A 19494-nucleotide genomic window follows, 5' to 3' on the forward strand; every position below is an offset into this window, starting at 1 on the left:
AATTAATTTTTGATATATTTCATTTCAAATATGTTTGACGGCGCCACTGCAAGGGGGGCTCGCAACTCGATCAAACCTTGGAGTCGAACATCGAACGCAATATATGCTATGTTGCCAACGTCGAACCGATGAGTCGACCGCACAAGTTCGCATCGAACGGAGCGTAGAGATAGAGCTGGGAATCCATCGATAGTCGCACCACTCGATGCATTTTCCAGCGATGAAAAAAAAATCGATACTATCGATGTGTTGGTGGTGGGGGAGGTATCGTTTAAAATGAAACGCCGAGGTTTTTGCATTTATATTAACTCGACTTACTTTTGTTGTGCAATTGCGGCGACACTAGTGAAATAAAAAGTTAATAACAATTACGCGGGCAACATTGTTGCTGCGCGGGGCGGGCGGCAATAAACGGAAAATTCAATGAAATTTAAATGTAATTCCTAAATTTAAACTAACGCAAATAGACAGACGCAAGTGCATAGAAACAGCAAAAAAATGTTAAAATTTTAACAATTTCTCATTTGTTTCTTTTCGTCGTTGTTGTTGGTGGCGCGTGTGCTGTAAGTGTATATGTTTGTGTGCGAGTGTGGGTGTCTATATTAGCTTAGGTGATATTTTTAATTACAAACTTTCGTGTGGGCCATTGTCAAATTTTTTTAGTTTCTGTTTAGCTGTCCCAAGCAAACTAACGGTGTCTACCTGCCATCACCCCCGCGCCAGGCAACACTAACCGCGGCCCGCTACCACCTTGAGGTGTCTGTTACCTGTCAAAGTGAATCGGCATCGACCGACTTCCTACAAATAACGGAACTATTCGAAAATCGAGTTGTGTCAAGGTAGTCTTAGCCCGAGTTCAACGCTAGAACTATGTATGTGTGTGTGTATGTACGTGTGTGTGGGCACACATTGTGTCTATGTATATGTATTGTGGACGAATAATATGTAGGCTATATAAACAAATGTCTGGGAAGCGCGACGACAACTGATAAGAATTTGTTGTTAATTTTATAATTGCTTGTGCACTTTGAACAATCAATTAAGCAATAATACAATTTTAAATCAATTATGTTCAAAAGAAACATTGCGTAAATTAAATTCGGACAGTGCATGTCAAACCGTGGAGGTCAGAAAAAAGGAAGTCAAATGGTGTTAATTCCGCCAGACTTGCTAATTATTATTTTGCCTTACAAGTTGAGTCAACTAAGAACACAGTTTTAGATTCCCTGACAGTGGTTTTCAAACCTAAGAAACACTCTTAAACAATTGCCATTCTAATAATGAATGAATTAGATGCGATAAGAACAATTAAATAGGCGTCAAGTATACTGAATTAATTAAGTATCGATACAAGGACTTAATTGTTGTCCTATTGAATCTTCATCTGTAGATGTTCAATAAAATGTCGAGTTGGAAAATATAAAGTTTATAGTTTTTTACCCCTTATAGTCTGCACACTAAATCAGATGTCTATAAATGTTTTCATAGATTTTCAGAACCATAATATACCCTACACTCTATGTTTACAGGGTATCAAAATGAATAATATGTATGTACTCTCTCTTTCTCGCACACATAGAAAGCTGGTCAACACACACTCGTCACGTGTTTAACAACTGGCAGCTACAATTTGTAGCTCTACCCGACACAGGCACCAAAAAGATCTCTCGCTCTTTCTCTCTCTGACTCTCTCCCGGCTATGTACTCATTGCAGCAACTGATCAAAGCGTCTGCCAGTGGCGTGGGTAGCAGCAGCGCCAGCAATGGCAGCGCAACCAGCGGCGATCTCTACAAGTTCCTTAGGCAAATCAGTAACAGCCTGACGTCATCGTCACCATCATCATCATCATCGTCATCTAGTCAAGCGGCAGCGGTGAGCGAGCCAAACTTCAGCGACGGCGTCGTCAGTCACAATTTGACTTTGTGTGGGAACGGTTGCGGCAAATTGGTCGAGTCGGAGTCGGCGCAGAGCGTGAAATTTATAAGGCGTTTTATACACACTCAAGTCCATCATCTGGCAAAATCGTCGCCGAGTCAGCAGCAGCAGCAACAGCAACATACATCCACAAAATTCGCCATGTCCTCACTAGCAGCGGAGCCCCTGCAGGCCATCAAGTCTGATGAAGTTGCCGAGGGAAAGGCCAATGGCTCTGGCAATGGCAAGACAGTGGCTTCCTGTCATGAGGAATCTACGGCGGAGGCTTCCTCCCCTGGCACTGGCACTGGCAAAAAGCCGTGCTTCAATACGGGTCTAGCCGAGATTGTACAATTCATGGAGCTCATCGGTAATTTAAAGGTACGAGTACATACATATAACAAAACCAGTTCCCCCCTCCAATTCGCTTTGCCCGCCCAGTCTCTAACTGGCATCGATTTTCCAACCGAAAAGCAACCCCAACGAGTGCGAGTGTTTAGTGTTTTGATTTCCATGATTCATTTATTGGCGCGACATCGCGTGACATTCAGATTATACATTGCTGAAGTCATATTTTTATAGATTTGCCCAGTATCTAAGAATTAAACAAACTCGCTCCTTGTATATGTAGGTATTTCGTTTGCCTTGGCCTTGGCCATAAGTCTGTCAGTTGGGTGAATATGTGCGAAAAATCAGTCAAACGGAAAGTAGACTAATGAGTATAGCTTTGTCACGTATGAAATTATGCAATGCATTATTTAACTTATTAGTTCACACATTGCTTTCGCATTGTTGGTCTAGAAATCTCCCAAAGTAAAAGTGTTTTCTCAAAAGCCGTTTCATTTCTTCTATCTTGGTTTAGCTATACCAACAGAAATCCCATTCAAAACATGTACTCTGTTCTCATAAACTAATTGTTTGTGGATGGTTCGAGACATTTTTACTGTCATCATGAAGGATTGCCTTTTTTCTCTTGTTTCCAATTTAAATCGGCGATAACTTATTGACGTTTGTTAAGTTCTAAAGAGCAAGAGTTTGGAACAAAGAAAGTTTTTGATAATGAGTGTGATTAATCACTGCAATTAAAATTTCTTTAACTGGTTTGTTGAAAGGCACCTTGAATAGGTTTGATTTCAAGTTAATAGTTTACTTAATTTCAATGGATTCGTTTTCAAAAACTTCTGGGCTAGCCCTCTCACCTGGATAATACGTCGACATTTAGTCAAATTCTGTTTGCCCTTGACAGAAGACAACAAAGAAAAAATAAACAAAAACTGAAAGTTATAACAAATGCAAATGTTGTACATATTTCGCATTGATATAGAAAGCACAGAACTTGATATATAAAATACCTATATATCGTTGCCTCTATTTGTTTATCTCTATTTTTACATATGTACAAATATTGTATAATACTTTGCTCAGGCACAACCTCGCTTGCTCTCTCTGATATAATGGTGTATAGAGACCGATGCCAAAAATACAATGCAGATTTGTTTTGCTTTTTATTTGAATTTGTTTTTATATACCCACTGTGTTTATTTATTTATTTATTTGCCTTTTCAACATACATATAATACGGATTTAAATTAGCAAATGCTTCTTTAAATTTTAAATATTTATTTGCATCGAGGACAAAGTTTAAACTACAATAACTGGGTAGGCAAACAGTAGAAAATTAATTTTTCCAGTACTTTCCCCGCTCGTGCAAATGTTTGTATTCAATTTCCTATCTAATCAGCATAATTGGAAATGACGTTGTATTGAGCAGGGGGTATGCGGCAAAGGGGGGCCCTTAAGACGCCTAATACCCGGGACTCGGGACTAGAGATCCATTGCCTGCCTTATCGTATCGCAAGTTGTGTGTAATTTGAGCATTCGAAAGCGAACTGCAATTTCAATTGAACGTTGAGCTCGTTTCTCTTTCATACTTGCTTTTTGAGTTGTATAATCGATTGACTTTTTGCTTAAAGATAACAACAATGAAAGCAAAGTTCTATAAGTCTCACGTGAAATGAAAAGGAAATCAACCCAATTGAGGTCTCGACTGCATGATGCCCTGCAGTTTTTTACAAATCGAACTCTCTCTTTCTCTACCCATCTAAGTGACATTTGGAAACTACAGATCTTTATGCTAATATACCCTTTGTCCATCGAACGTTTGCGGGGTAAAACAATTCTCCTAAAGCATTTGCAACCGTCAGCATTGACGTGCAACAGGCAACAGAATTTTCAAATCTACAAAATATTTTCACAATGGCCGTTTTGGCAAACGATGCTAGAAAACAATATATAAAAATTTATGGTATATAGTATAAGCAAATAGGTATACTTTAACATATAGAGCGAGTCGACGTAGAAAATCAGGCAAAATGAATTGCCACTCGTGACTTTGATCTTGGCCTTCAAAAAAAGACAGAAAATTCGTTAGTGATCTAAGCAGAATCATATGAATGATATATAATCTTGAATCTTGATCCGCTCAATCGCATTTTTATTTCCATATAACATTTGATTGACTTGAAACTCCTCCAAACTTGATAAAGATTTGTCAAGATTATTGGTAATTATTGATTTCGAACCAAATAGAAATTAAAAAAAATATCAAAGAAGCTAACTTCGGCTATGCCGAAGTTTATATACCCTTGCAGTATACTTGGCAATAATATTTTTCCTTTTTGAAATTTCTTTCCCTGCAACTCAATTCATCAATACACAAACAAAATATTATTTCTCTTTTTACCACAAGTTTTTCTTCTTCCATCATTTTCTAAGCAAAGCACGGCACGCATACACATACAGTTCATGTAGCGTTGCGTCTGTGTGTGTATGCGTGTGCTCTGTTGATTTGATGATGGCAGTAGTAGGCAGCAAGCAGCGCTGCCGGCAGCGTTTGAACCGATTTATATTGACCGTAACTTGTGTTCTATTTATCGGATCAGATTCAAATTTTGGGATCTGAGATTTTATATCTATTACTATCATATTGGTAAATTTCATGGGGATACTCCAATTTTTGCAAAAATGTTTCTTCTAGAGCTATATGATATAGTGGTCCGATCCCAAAGATTTTCATACTTTATCTCACCCGGGTAAAAAAAAGCTCCCAAAAAAAATTTCATCCCGATAGCTCTTAAGATGGCTGAGTAAAACGCGTACGCACCGACGGACAGACGGTCAGACGGACAGACGGACATGGCTATATCGACTTAGCTTCTCATGCTGATCAAGAATATATATACTTTATGGGGTCGGAAACGTCTCCTTCTGTGCGTTACAAACATCTGACCAATTTTATAATACCCTCTGCAAGGGTATAATAATCCCTATATATATGTTCATATCGATTGTGGTTACGTGTTTGATTCGATTCAGTTCTCTGGAAATTTAACTAGTGTAGTCGACTATCAGTAGACACTGCATTAATATAGTAATAAAGAATGGCTAAATTAGACAAATGATATTGTTATGAATCAATAATTTAGTTGTATATTTATCTCATTTGTGGCTGCTCCCTATAGAGACATGTTATTACCATTATTAAAGATATCATTATGGATATTTTTGTTTGCTTTGCTTTTGGGTAGTTCTCTTCTGTTGTCTGCAATACTAAGGGCGATAAGGCGGCTAAACTCCATGATTAATACGTGACTTTTCTTTTTTGGTTTGTTTACTCTATTTCAGCTGAGTGAGATAAGACACATGTGATAATTATCTCACTCGTGCACCTCCCACCCACACATTTGCAATTTAATTAAAGCCAACTAAAGAAAACTCAAATAATTTGAATAGGAAGCAAAACAGAAAAAGGTTGCAAAGTCGTCTCTGTCTATAAATAACATTAGTTATTGATCAAATAACGTAAGAAACAAACTGCGAACTACACTGACCTCGTTGGGTTGGGTTTAAGTTGAAGGTCCAAGGCCTAAGGCCTTGATATAAGACATATGAATGTACATACATACATATATACAGATATATACATTTTGCCTATAAATGCGCTCCGGACTGGCAATAACCGCGGCGTCACGTCGTCAATGATTTCTTTATTTTAGGAAGAAAAGAAAGAGGCAAATAAGTGTTCTATATAATAAATTTAGAATACAAGCAAAACTGATTTATGTATATGCTGTTCCGGTTCCGTTTTTTTTATACTACTTTCTTATGCCCCTTCTAATACTCTTCCAGGCCTAATGATGTAATGTCGTAGTCGTTTACATTTCATTAACTAATTGGTATTAAATTTCTTTCTTTCAGCACACCAAACGCACGGGCTGGGTATTACGCGATGTAAGTGACTGCGAATCTATCTCTGGCCACATGTATCGCATGAGCATGCTCACTTTTCTTCTGGACGGCAGCGAGGGACTGAACCAGATACGCTGCATGGAACTGGCCCTGGTTCACGATCTGGCCGAGAGTCTGGTGGGCGATATAACTCCATTCTGTGGAGTATCCAAAGATGAGAAGCGAGCCATGGAGTTCAAAGCCATGGAGGACATATGCAAGTTGATCGAGCCGCGTGGCAAGCGAATAATGGAGCTATTCGAGGTTAGTCAATCAAGATTCGAAAAATATACAAACAAATGTTTAAAAATTTGTTTTTTTTTTTGCAGGAATATGAGCATGGACAGAGCCCTGAATCAAAATTTGTTAAAGATTTGGATCGTTTGGATATGGTTATGCAGGCATTTGAGTATGAGAAACGAGACAATTGCCTGCTGAAGCATCAGGAATTCTTCGATTCAACGGAGGGGAAATTCAATCATCCGTTTGTTAAGAAATTGGTCAACGAAATCTATGAGCAGCGCGATGTGTTGGCCAAGGCCAAGGGTGCAACTCCACCGCCCTCGATTGAAGTGCCCAGCATGGAGACGACGACAAAGTTGATCAATGGCACCAGCTCCAGTTGAGCATAGATTCTACAAACGCTAAGCTAAAAGATCTAGGTTAAAACACGGACACATCTTCACGTAGACGCAGACCCATAAAAACACACACACACACATACACACTCTTAATTTATAAGCCACAAGCAACTAACAGATTGTTAAGCCTACCTCGACACACGCTCATAGTTAGATCTACTAACATTTATCATTTTAATTTATTTGGAAAACCAAAACAAACACTTTTAACTTTTAATACCTGTCTCCTTAGTTAAGCAAAAAGTAGCTAAATTCAAATTTCAACAAATTTATCAATTGTACATAAACGAAAAGCGACGTAAACAAAAACAAAAAAAAAACAACAAAGAAACAAAAGGTGTAACAAATGTAGTTAATTTTAATTGTTGTAAATCTTGTCCTATAATTAGAACAATTTTATTTTAGATTGCGAAACAAATATTGTTGTAATAGTCAAAATGTTTTTGATTTCTCTTAATTCAAACTGGTGTAAATTAGGTCATATATACATATATAATGATATATATATAAAATCCACTTTTCAAAACGAAAAAGTGACCAAAAAGACAAAAAAAAAAGGCCTTTTAATGATTTACTGCAATAAGTTCATACAATCGGGTCTATTACTTGTTCAAAAACATAAAATTTTATTGACCAAACAAAAAATTAGCACACAATTATAATGGAACGCAAATCCAGCAGTATTCGATATATATTCTGTAAAAGAAATTAAATGATTATCAATATTCAATGGAATTAGACAAGGCACACCTTCAATGACGATAAATTGATTGTCGCGCGAGGAGGAAGTCTGATGCGAATGCTGGACATGCTTCTTGGCTTTGTCTACAGATGAGAAAATTGTTATGTTTTATTGTTCATATAGTATATTTCGTTTCGATTGATTCTACTTACGGTGTACTGTTATAGTGCGTTCAGTTTCGCCTAAAGCATTCTTCGATATACATTTGTATTCGCCGAAATCGTGCTTGGTCACGGGACGCAAAGTTATCCGCATTATAATGCGATAGACATGATCCACACTGACTGATTCGTAGGAACCGCCCTGTATCAGTTCCTTATCCTTGATCCAAAAGTTTACAGAGGTCGGTTGAGCCTCTGTTATGCACTCCAGGATCAGTTTTTGGCCCAGTCCCACATAGATGGTATCATATCGAGTCCAGATAGTGGGTTTGACTGGGTGTGGGTTAAATAAACATTCAGGATTTACTCGTTCTCACCAGTTTTCTGCCGTTTTACTCACAGTTCACAACCAACATGACACGCTTGCTCACTGTCGGGGGTACTCCATTGGAGGCAATGCAGAGATACGCCCCCATATGGGCACGGGTGAGCTGCCATAGGGTTAAATTCTGGCCCTCTATGCTGTAGATCTGGCGTTCCTGGGCGCTCTCCTGGACCAGCCAGAGTGGAGCGTTCTCCTCGCGTCGCCAGGTGATGGTGGGCACGGGAACGCCCGTGGCTGAGCAGGTTAACGTGACATTTTGACCGCTGGCCCGAACCACATCTTGGCTGGTCTGGTAGTCCACAATGTCAGGTGGTACAACAACGTCTAAATAGCCCATTTGACTTTTCATGGGATCTGTGTTAATTTGGCACATGTACCTAGAATAAGAACGACAACAAATCGACTTTCATTTGCACCAGGAAAGAGATAAAGGCCAAGTTAACGACAAAGTCCGAAAAATTTACCATTACTTGAAATTTTAGAGATCTGTGAAATCTTGTCTGCTTGGTCTAATTAACTGGTTAAGTTTTTAAGGCTGATCGTAGCCATCATTTTTAGATCTAGGTACAATATATACAGTAGTGGCCACGAATTTATGACGGTTTGATATTCTTGTTTTCTCCTCTCCCAAGTAACTCGCTGAAGAGTGGACTTTCCCTTGCTTTGACAGGTGTACTTGGTCAAAAATACCCTTTTTGGCTAACAAAATTTTTAATGTTGGCAGAATGCTTAAATGGTTTTTTCAGCCTGGCCCATTGATTTTAGATTTAAATGACTGTTGTGAACATTGGAGATAAATTAAATAATAATAATTTTAGCTTTTGCTTTGTTTATCTACGCACAACAACTAATTTCTTGTATAAATGGAACCAAAAGGCCGGCCATGTGGAAGATGTCGCACAAGCTGTGCCAAATTTAAGTCGGATATTTTAATTTTGCCTTATATATCTGTATGAATATTCATTCTTTTTGAACCAAATTGTGGACGCTTTAGTTGTGGAAAGCTCTCTCAGAAGGACATCTCACGCAGCTGGACGAATTGTACAGCCCCAAAAGTTATAGCATGATTTCCATACAAAAGCTGGACGATACCAGGGTCGGACGCGGACACGAACTAAATTATTTTTTAACAGCATTAAAAATGCTGGAACCGTGGCTGTCCACCCACGGGAGCATTCACTGTATCTGGACTTTGCAGAAATTTGAAACTTCAGACTCCATTCAGGACACGGTGTTTTGTACTAAATTATATACCTGATTTTAAAAGTTTGTTTTTTAGTATAGATCAATTATCGATATGTACATATACGCCTATCCACAATTCTTATTTTTTTTAATACGCGTTTCTCGATTGGATATAACGATTTCTTGCTTGATTTCGACCGATCGTTACTGGAACAGAGTTTTTTTTTCCAAGGGAGGAGGAATCAGACGGCAAGGCTGGGTATAAAAATAACCTAAAAATACTTTAGCAGATATGGAATCCAAAACTTTAGTTCTGCCACGTTAAGCCCTATATATATTTTGAGAGGGAGCCAACTTACCCACTTGAATAATAAATAATTTGAAAATACATAATTTTAGATTAGTTTGAAAAAAGCACTGGCAATGAATCAGATTCATTCCAATTCGTTTTTTCTTCATTTTCAACATTAGTTCATTGGATAAGTGACCTTTTCTGTTCGAGGATACTAACCATCCACGATCCGATTCCTGTACATCTCGAATTCGCAGCTGCCATATCCGGTGTTCCGTATGGGAGATGCCGATTCGATGATTTTTTGTGATGACATGGTTATGTATGCTCAGAATCGTCTGGGTATCCACCCGCAGCCAGGCCACCTTGAAGCTAACGAGGTCATGGACGAGACAAGTGAGCAGAGCGTCGCGTCCCACAGGAATCGTAACATTGTTGATGGGGCCACTGAATTTGGGATCCGCTGGAAGCGAGACGGAAAGTGACATTTGCAGCTGCCATCATTAGAGTGTTAAATGGAGAGTAAGCGAATGAATGAGGTGTGCGAGGGTTACGGTTCAGGGGATGGAGGGTCATTCGGTCTGGCAAATGCTAGATGCTGGCATTTGTTTCATACTCTTGGGGGAATTAATTAAATTAAATTTTATTTTTAAGTTCGCATTGCTTGTTTCCGTTTTTTCTGCTGTCATTTCAATTTTCTAATCCACAATTATAAGAATAATCATAATTGTATTTCTTCCTTTTTCTACTCTGTCGTCTGCAAAATGTCAACGGCCTACAAAACGCCAGATGCCTCTTAAAAATTATATAAATTATAAGCCGGAGAAGCTGTTTAGGCGATATTTGTAAGGCTCATAAATTTTGTGGTGTGAACATTAAGTAGCGAATAATCCAACAATTAAGAAAATTAACAGCTCAAACCGAATGCCAGCGAATGGGACAGATGAAAACGCATTGGCGTGAAGAGAAAACTGATAAGGAAAAGGTCGGAAAAATGCCCACTTGAAATTCTAAGAAAATATTCACATTCTGCTGTGGTTTGGTAAAGTTCATCTACCTCGGAAGGCAAACTGATAATTTTAGTTTGCTGGAAAATTGACTGGAACTCGTTACAAAGGCTCGACCACAAAGCACATTTGCTTCTTGTCCTTCTTTGGGTGTTCGACAGTTCGCCAAGGCAAAACTAACCACCGAAAGAGCGAAAACAACCGCACACAGACCTCACTTAAAACCGAGCAAAAAAAAAAAAAGAAATGGAAAACCATTGAAGGAAATCACATCACATGCCTAACAAGTAGTATGATTTTGCGGCTCGCCGACGCCTCACACAGCAAATACGTAAATTACAATTATGACCAAATAATAAACCGACAAAAAATGCAAATGCAAATTTTAATAGAGAGGGAAAGCGTGAAAGACAGCGAGTGGAGGGAGGGTACGAGGGCCTAATACCTGGAAAATTGCAAAAGAAAAAGTAGGCAGGGTCACTCCCAGCTGCTTTTTGTTTGCCCTCCTCGGTGATTGCTATGGGGCATCGAAATTGTGGGCCGGGGGGAACCTATGACGATGCCCTGCCATATAGCCTGTAATTTGCGATTATGTTTGGGTTCTGGTACTTTTCTTCCATCCTCCCTTCCCTATGCCTAGGCGCCTCGTCTTGTGGCCGTTGCTATTGCAATTTGGCTATTGCATGTTTGCATATTGAAACATTCCAAACAAAAAAGGGACAAGTTTTTCGAAATGTATTTTTCTATTTACCCAACATACTCATACAACCATAAGTAGAATGAATAGTACCCACATATATGTATATGTATGTATGTACGTATGTGCATATATACCATTTCAGGTATCGTGTGTGTCTGGCAAGTTATGCAAAATTCGCGGTTAACCTTTGTTTGTGGCTGCCTTTTAGTTGTCGCTTGATTGGCCAATAAATGTTTTGCCGGTTCGACTAAGGTTTTCTTTAGTAGAAAAAAAGGACGAATTAATCTATTTCCATTTTTTTTATTCCTGGAAAGAAAGAATGCCTCGGAGATGACAACATTCAAAGGATACTATATATTTTCGAAACCGACATGAAATAAGTAGCTACAACAAAGCCAAATTGAGGTATGAAGAAAATGAAGTAAGTAAGTCGTCCGTCATTTTCACCAGGTGAAAAAATAGTTTAAATTTTGACCAACAATGCATATGCTATCTCGCTCACCCTCACAAAAACACACGAGCACTTTAGCGCCGCCACTAGCCTACGGCCAACTCCGCCCTTATAGACCGCCTAGTAAAACTCGTTTATTCGTATATTTTCAATGTTTCTAGTCCGGTTTAAATAAAATTTGGTAGGTTGATAGATATTAATAGGGCTCATTAGTGTTCTGAATTTGGTTAGGCAATCTGTTTTATTTAGATTCTGGTGGCGAAAGTAGGCGTGACAAAAATGGTAAGTATCAATAATCTGCACGCATACTACGTATCAAATTTGGTGATTCTAGCTTTGTTAGTCTTTCGAGAAAATCGTTAGTTTTATTCAATTTGCGGGGGCGTGTCAAAAATTTGAACATTTAAACTTGAACACATACGAAATTTTGTGAGTCTAGCTCTTATACTCTCCGAGATTAACATGTTCATACGGATGTTGGTCATTAGAATAAGTATTTTTTAAGAACAATTGTCTCCTCCTAGATTCGAAGATTTCATATATGTAAGTTAAGAGTCTTAAGTATGAGTCTAGTCGGGGAGACACCTATGATAGACTCGTAACTGGCTCCCGAGCAAGGACTAGACTCATACTCATACAGTGGCATTACCTTGATCCTTCGGATACACATGGGAGATGACACACAAGACTCTTTCTTTAACCACTACTTTACCATAAAACTAATTACAAAGAAGCTTCGATTTAACGTTATAATTCGTTTGTTAATGACATGAATTTACTTTTGGTTCCGAGGACAGACTAAGACTAAAATAAGGCAGACACTCTTCCAGAGATCGGGGCCTTAAATATACCTCAAGAGGGCTGATCAACTCCTATTGATCGTACTGTGGCCGATGTTGACATTAGATCGCTCTGCCGGTGAAGTCAGCAGAAACGGGTTGATTACAGAGGTGAATAGAAAAGTGCTTATGCTAGGTGATAGGAAGTTAGTATTGGGTCAAGCATTAAAGGGCTTTCAATAGGTATAGGAAGTGAATAGTGTGGATTGAAATGGGTCACAATGTACTTAAGTACTAATGTACGGGTATACTACCCGGAACTCATTCACCGGTTTCTGGTATGTATTGGTATTTCGTCTTGCTGCATCATAGTCGCTCGGGGTGAAGGACATGGTTCTACTTGTTCTGTAGGAGTCGGCGTATCTTGGAGAGACGTGAGTGCTAACTTGTATAAACTCAATACTTGGTAAATAAAATCAGTTCATATTTCGAGTTGAACAAATGAAGATTGCTTTATTTTCGTTCTCCTGTAATCCCTATTCATTGATTAGTAAATAACAATTATTTTTGCCTACATTTGAAATGAAATCCTTCTGTGGAATTGATTTGTAAGTGTATATTTTTCTCCTACATGCATGTGGCTCGATTACTGTCCATTTTTTGGCACATGAACTGTATTCAGTTTACAAGATACATAGGAATATTTGAGTAGAATCTAGCTTTTCGCGAATATCTTATCTGTCCTTAAGAAAAATAAAAAATTCACCATTCAGTTCGTCGACTTCAGGTAATTGTAGATATGTCTTCAAATCGAAGGTTTACTTTTGGTGTTGGGTTTTGCTATATTTAGTTAATGTAGCTTTGTAACATAGAGTAAGCTTGCTAGAGTAAACTAGTGTAATTCGATTCGAGTTTCTGATTCATGAGTTGACTGAACAATTAAACAGAGCTTCATAAGAGAAGGAGCAAATATGCCTAAATATGTGTAAAAGAGAGATAACGGTAACTATTAAATAGGTATTTTTGGATTTCAGTCTTCTTAGTCTTAGCATTTAGCTTGTAATCCTAACCTCAGCCAAACTCACTTGTTAAGAAAAAAAAACATCTATCCATTAGAGATTATCAAACTATCAAGTATACGTAACAAAAGAGAACTAACATTTTTTCAAAATAAACAATTTTTTATTTAAAAAAAAACCATATTATTTCTGCAGATATCTGTCCTAAATACACCACGTATCAGACTAAGAGTAAAGAAAGATAAATGAAAATGTGTTGCTCAAATAATTTAATAGTTTAGCAATATTCACTAAATTAAAGTAGTTTTTATATATTGATATGCTATCTGAATATGCCAACATAAAATTAGACCCACCATGGTCCATCCTGTTATATGATATTATATTTATTTCAACAAACAAAACAAAACCAGCTTCCTAGTTTATGGATAATTTTCGAATGAAGGGTCTCACAATGTTTAATCAGATCAACTAGATAATATATTGAAAATGATAATAAGATTTGCAGAAAACTTTCAGACAGACTAAGAAAGAAGAGACTAAATAAAGAAATGAGTAAATGTGTGAATCAGTGGCTTATTTAGAGTAACGGCAGTCTATGCCTTCGGAATCCCACACTTTAGTCCGCAATAACGTATACGCCTGGTATGACAGCTCAAATAATACCATTTACGGTAATATCCGGATAAATATTACAGTGTTGGGCTAACGACTTATTTCGATGAGGAAATCACATCTTCACTCAAGAAGAAAGTCGTTCAATTTGGTTTATTCACTCATAACACTAGTTTATTATAAAGGTGATGGAACCTGAAAGCGAACATATATCCCAATTAACAGATAAAGCTCAATTTTAAAAGGAAGTTTATTTATACCACCAAAATAATATTTTTCCAGCATAAGCTATAGCTATTATATTTTGAGTGCTGAAACTAGTTGAGAATCTCAACTACATATACATATATACGGAAAATTGTACACCTATTTTTTCTCTGCCGTTCTAGAAGATAACAGACTCATACTTCTTACTCCACACCAATTAAGTGTCAATCTCTTTCAGGTACACAAAGAGGTAGTTAGTTTGGAGGTAGTTACACAAATATGTGACCATATCAAGGGCAGCTGTCCTCTTTGAAAATTTCATTCATCTATTCTTCAATTGCAGTGCACAATGAAGAAAACGAATTCCTGGCATTAACGTTGAGAGCCAACAGGGCAATCAAACCATACTTCCATCTGCATCGCTAGAACCTTTAATTTTGTCTCGACTGCATACTCTTACTCCCACTGTTTAATCCACAATAAACATGAAGTATCTATCCTCTTAAAAATATTTGTATATTTTAAAATAGTAGGCTGTAACACACACACACACATATGTACATATACATATTTCAACAATTTTTGAAGGTGAATATTTGGTTCACAATCGAGCCACAAATTTAATGCTCTGCTGTGTATTGGGATCATTATCTATAATGTCTCCTAGTATGAGGTGTTGACGGTGCCCGGGAAAAATGAAAACTCGTATTACTCAACATTTTCACTTTTCCTTCAAAAGAGGCAAATACTCCTTGAAGTGATGGTATAGATGACTGCCAAAAGACTCATTCAATATGCTTAAAAAATGAGAATTATATATAATTTTAACTTTTTGGGGAAAAAACATTTTTAACATTTGTTATCTTTAATATCCTTACACATCTTTTCCAGTTTTCTAAGGAATTTAAAAAAATTTAAAAAATATCAAAATTAATATCCATTTATTCCAATATATATAAACACGAATGGCAAGATTGATAGAGTCTGAGGATTTCAGAGCATACATCAAGTGTCATACAATCAGAAACCTCATTTCCCGAGATTTGTGGTAGTAACATGAAGTAAAATAAGCAAGATGAAGCAATATTATAAAAATCACCGACTCCAAAAATTGCGGCTTGCAATACTAATATCGATATTATCTCTCTTTATCAATTTTCGAAGTAATTAATGAAGTAAGTAAGTCATCTCGCTGACTTAGGTGTACCATACACCAGTATAATAACAAATTATTATAAAAATATTCTGTTCACATGCTTTTTACAGGCATATTTCAGTATCCAGCTCACCCAAGCATATGAGCACACTAGCGCCGCCACGCCGCAACGGTCATCTCTAGCCTTATTGAAAAACGTTTATACGCATATAATATTATAACTTGGCTATTTTTTGTCCGATTTAGATCATTGCTGGATATTAATATCAAATTTAAGGTAGAAAATTACGGGAGTTAATCGAGTTTTTTCAAAAGCGTAAAGGGGCGTGTCATTATCTTTACACATACAAAAAAAAGCGCATTTACTAAGCAAATATACATACCAAATATGGTGTCTCTAGTTTTTATACGGATAGACGGACGGACGGACATGGCTAGATCGACTCGGCTGTAGATGCTGACCAAGACTATATATACTTTATAGGAAATGCTTCCTTCTGCCTGTATGTACATATGTACATGGTTTTAATACACCATTTCACCCTATGGGTGTATGGTATAAAAAACCTGCTTTAAATGATAACAATTTTGATTTGGTCTCTGTTCCCAGTTTTCAATAACTTAAATGTCGACTGTGATTTTTTTCTTAGCTTTTCTTACGGTTGAGTAATATTTCTGCTTATTTTCGTTCAACTTTAATCGTATCGCCCTGAAACATGTTGAAAATCAGCCCGTAAAACAAGTTACTAAAGCGTTCAGCTAATTGACTACATTTAACGTGCAAAAATATCCACCAAAAAGCGCCAAAAAAAAAAACAGCAAAAACAAAAATAAACGGCGTTAACAAGCGGAAGTCCAACGAGTGTCTAAGTGAATAAACTGCGGCCAACAACATAAGAATGGAGCCAAACAAAATGGAAAAAAAGACAAAAAGGAACCCTCTGTAGAATAGAACTGAACCGACAACGACGGACAACTTCCGCTGGCTGGCTAGGGGGAAGTAAAACCGGCCGTAAAAAAAGGGAGAACGAAAAAAAAACAACACGAACCAAAATAATAATTTTTACTGGCAAAAATGTCTGATAAATGTATCAAAAGTCGTTACTTAAATCAAATGTGCCAAATGCAAGAAAAAGTAAACAAATATATTGGCAGGCTCGCAGCAGTTGGCGATAAGAAGTTGGTAAGAGACTGCATACTGCAGAGGGGCTGAGGGTCTGAAGGGGGTGGTGGGAGATGGGAGTCCCCCGCAGTCAGAAGGACAAAAGCGGCAGGGAGACATTTTTTCATTCACTGTTGTTTTTCCAACGACATCCTATTGCACTTTGCGTAGATTCTATCCAATTGATGGTGAGGGGCCAACAACTGCAGGGGTTCGTTTAATTTTTTCCCCCTTTGTCAGACATTGCGTGCTGAAATGTTTCGTTTCACATTGCATTTGCCCAAAATTGCAGACTGACAGACAGACAGAAGGACAGACCAATGCTGACTGCAAGAGTTGGAGTTAAAGTTGGAGTGACTAACCGACAGACAGGACATTCACTTTCCGTTTCAAGTTCATCCAGAAAGGGAGACACTGCGCCAAGGCAACCTGCTGTTCTATGGCAAAGACAGTTTTAAATTATGAACTAGCTGAAATGGTTTGTGATTGTTCAATTGTCTCTCTAGGAGGGGAAACACTTTCCAAAATAGCGCCCTCATTTCAATCAGATGTTTTTTTTTACTATGGACTAGAGGAAAGTTATTTTGGATTAGTCGGTTTCTGATTGACATTGACTGATTTATAGAGAAATATTTGAGATATTTGGACACAGTAAGAAACCCAACTATACCAATTCGTAACAATCTTGAACTTTAAACCTTTAAAAAAATGGTAAACTTACAAAAATGTTACAAAAGTTGATTTTGAATTTTGATGGAAATAACAGAAATATTAAATCTCAATAGATTTGAATTGTTCCAATTAATATATCTTTTTATCAACGTATAATTGTCAGTTTCAAAAAATAAAGAAAATTCTTTGGGAAATGATTATAGATTGAAAATCGAATATATTTGGTAAAACATCCAAGAGTCCAAAGTGGAAAAGTAGTTTCTCTTGAGTTCCACTCTTGGCACTTACAATTGTTCAATTCCGCAAAACTTGCCCTTCCCAGCCACACACATTGCACTAGAATCAGTGGAATATGGAGAAAAAAGGCTTTTCTCATATTCTTCTCGAGACACACTTCGAGCACTGACTTAAACATTAACTGCATCGGAGGGACACACGGAGGGAGGGGAATGTGTGAAAGTTTCTTTTGCTTTCACTATACCAGTCGAAGAATTTCCGTTTGCACTAACGCGGATTTATGTTATTTCGCTTTTGACTGTGAAAAGTTTCTCTTTTCGCTTCGTTTTCGTCTTTCTTTGCGAAAGGGCCCTGTGGAAAAGGAAGAAGGACGTCTGAACCGATGTGAAACTGGCCGCGAACTGCGAACGTGGCGCGCTGATAATCAAGTGTCAAAATTCATATTCAAAATTCAAATGCTGCTCTGCTGCCAGGCGAATGTGAATGTGAATGTGAATCGAGTCGCTGCGCATGTGTCTTGCGGCGGGCAGCCAAGTGGAGCTGTGGGTGGAAATGGAGGTGGAACTGGAGATGCCGGGAGGTGGGAGGACAACAAGGAGACACATGCCGGCCCTCTAGCAACTGCCAGCTGGCAGGTGTGCAGGGTGGTAGGGTTCAGGGCTCGGGCAATGGAAAATCGGGAGTGGGGCTATGCCATGCAATAGTAAATGTTTCATTCATAAAGCGCCCAGCGTAACAATTTCATATGCACGTGACACTGGACGGGGCTGAAAGTGACATTTGAGTGTGTTTTTTATTTTGGGTTTCTTGTTGTTTCTCTGGTCCTTTTTTTGTGACGAATTTACTTGCACTTCCATTGGCAACATCAGCAACAATTTCCCCTTTCTGTGCTCCAACAGTTTCTTACTTCATAATTAAGCCGAAAAAGAAACGAATTTCACATATACATTCCGCACAATCTTGGCCACATGTAATTTTCATCTTGTTCTGTTATTTTGCTGAAACTTTTACCTTTTTGTGCCACGCTTGCACTTTCCTCTTATGTGCGTTTGTGTGTGTGTGTGTGTGCCAGCTGCTAAGTATGCTATATTATTTGCGCATAATTAGCTCTTTTCAATAATAATAATAACTACGGCCAATTGTTTCCCCTGGAGAAACCTTTTGCTGGCATTTGCAACTTTAACTTGTTCTTCTCATTGTGCACAAGTTGCGCTTACCTTGATACGGTTCTTATCAATTGTTGACATTGAAATCTGTTCGCGTTTTCACCCTGATTATACCCTTGCGATGGGTCATAGAAGTCTTTTCTGTAAGGCAGAAAGTCAAGAATGAAAATTACTTTATTGTATATAAAATTTGAAAACAATAAAAGGCTTAATGGTTAATGGAAAGATCCTGGAACCGATCTAAAGTAAACAAAATGCTCTATATTACCAACATTCCTTTTTGTGATATTGTCTTGTGGCACTTTGATTCTAATTGAAAAGAAAAGACGTGTCGTAAATTTTAACACTCTAGCTTTTGCCGTTTTTTAGGTTCATTTTCATTGCAAAATCTTTAATATTGCCGCTAAAATTGTAGGCCTGGAATAGGTAGACCTAACTAAGGAAAACTGTACCATGCAATTTGTATTCCAAAGTGTTATTTTTTCTCAATTAGTTAGGAAATTGAGAGGTTAGTTATTAGTTGCGTTTGGCATAGAAAGATTCCCCACATGACTAGATAATAGCTTGAGATCGGCAGTAATAACTAACGGAATTATGGAAAATGGTGTTTGAAGGATTATTTTTTCGCTTTGACGGTTAGAATCCTTTTTGGGAAAGGTTAAGTGGTCTCGCTTCGTTCAGTATCGAAAGCCATGTGAATGTCTATATAGAATCGGCATTAAAGAAATATTTCTTCTCAGACATCAGATATAAAAGAGCGAAAGTTGCTTAACTG

The 19494-nt window shown here is 37.7% G+C and overlaps 2 protein-coding genes across 3 annotated transcripts; one reads left to right on the forward strand and one right to left on the reverse strand.

Moving 5' to 3' along the window:
• The first annotated feature begins 262 nt into the window (after window positions 1-262).
• Window positions 263-7281, forward strand: LOC6644361 (5'-deoxynucleotidase HDDC2). 2 transcript variants are annotated; one of them, XM_002066494.4, is made up of 4 exons: window positions 263-563; window positions 1580-2296; window positions 6173-6466; window positions 6532-7281. In XM_002066494.4, the coding sequence occupies exons 2-4, from the start codon at window positions 1700-1702 to the stop codon at window positions 6826-6828; spliced, it is 1188 nt and encodes a 395-aa protein (XP_002066530.1). In that variant the 5' UTR covers window positions 263-563; window positions 1580-1699; the 3' UTR covers window positions 6829-7281. The 2 variants fall into 2 exon arrangements, with proteins under 2 accessions (XP_002066530.1, XP_023032413.1); XM_023176645.2 differs by lacking the exon at window positions 263-563 and adding an exon at window positions 691-839.
• A 172-nt stretch (window positions 7282-7453) lies between these two features.
• LOC6644000 (neurotrimin) lies at window positions 7454-17692 on the reverse strand. The gene is made up of 6 exons (XM_047010917.1): window positions 17605-17692; window positions 9768-10011; window positions 8087-8448; window positions 7738-8019; window positions 7594-7668; window positions 7454-7539 (listed from the first exon to the last, which is right to left on the reverse strand). Exons 1-6 carry the CDS (start codon window positions 17690-17692, stop codon window positions 7454-7456), a joined length of 1137 nt encoding a protein of 378 aa, XP_046866873.1.
• Between the last annotated feature and the right edge of the window lie 1802 nt (window positions 17693-19494).

Source organism: Drosophila willistoni, assembly GCF_018902025.1.
Source record: "Drosophila willistoni isolate 14030-0811.24 chromosome 2R unlocalized genomic scaffold, UCI_dwil_1.1 Seg167, whole genome shotgun sequence".
NCBI lineage: Eukaryota > Metazoa > Arthropoda > Insecta > Diptera > Drosophilidae > Drosophila > Drosophila willistoni.

Excerpts from the sequence above, each read along its gene's own strand:
- LOC6644361 (XM_002066494.4), top strand. The coding sequence starts at position 1,700 with ATGTACTCATTGCAGCAACTGATCAAAGCGTCTGCCAGTGGCGTGGGT. Across the intron at positions 2,297-6,172 it reads AGCTCATCGGTAATTTAAAG|CACACCAAACGCACGGGCTG; the intron begins GTACGAGTACAT and ends TCTTTCTTTCAG. Across the intron at positions 6,467-6,531 it reads GAATAATGGAGCTATTCGAG|GAATATGAGCATGGACAGAG; the intron begins GTTAGTCAATCA and ends TTTTTTTTGCAG.
- LOC6644000 (XM_047010917.1), bottom strand. The coding sequence starts at position 17,692 with ATGAGAAAAGCCTTTTTTCTCCATATTCCACTGATTCTAGTGCAATGT. Across the intron at positions 7,669-7,737 it reads ACGCACTATAACAGTACACC|ACAAAGCCAAGAAGCATGTC; the intron begins GTAAGTAGAATC and ends TCTCATCTGTAG. Across the intron at positions 7,540-7,593 it reads TCAATTTATCGTCATTGAAG|AATATATATCGAATACTGCT; the intron begins GTGTGCCTTGTC and ends TTTCTTTTACAG.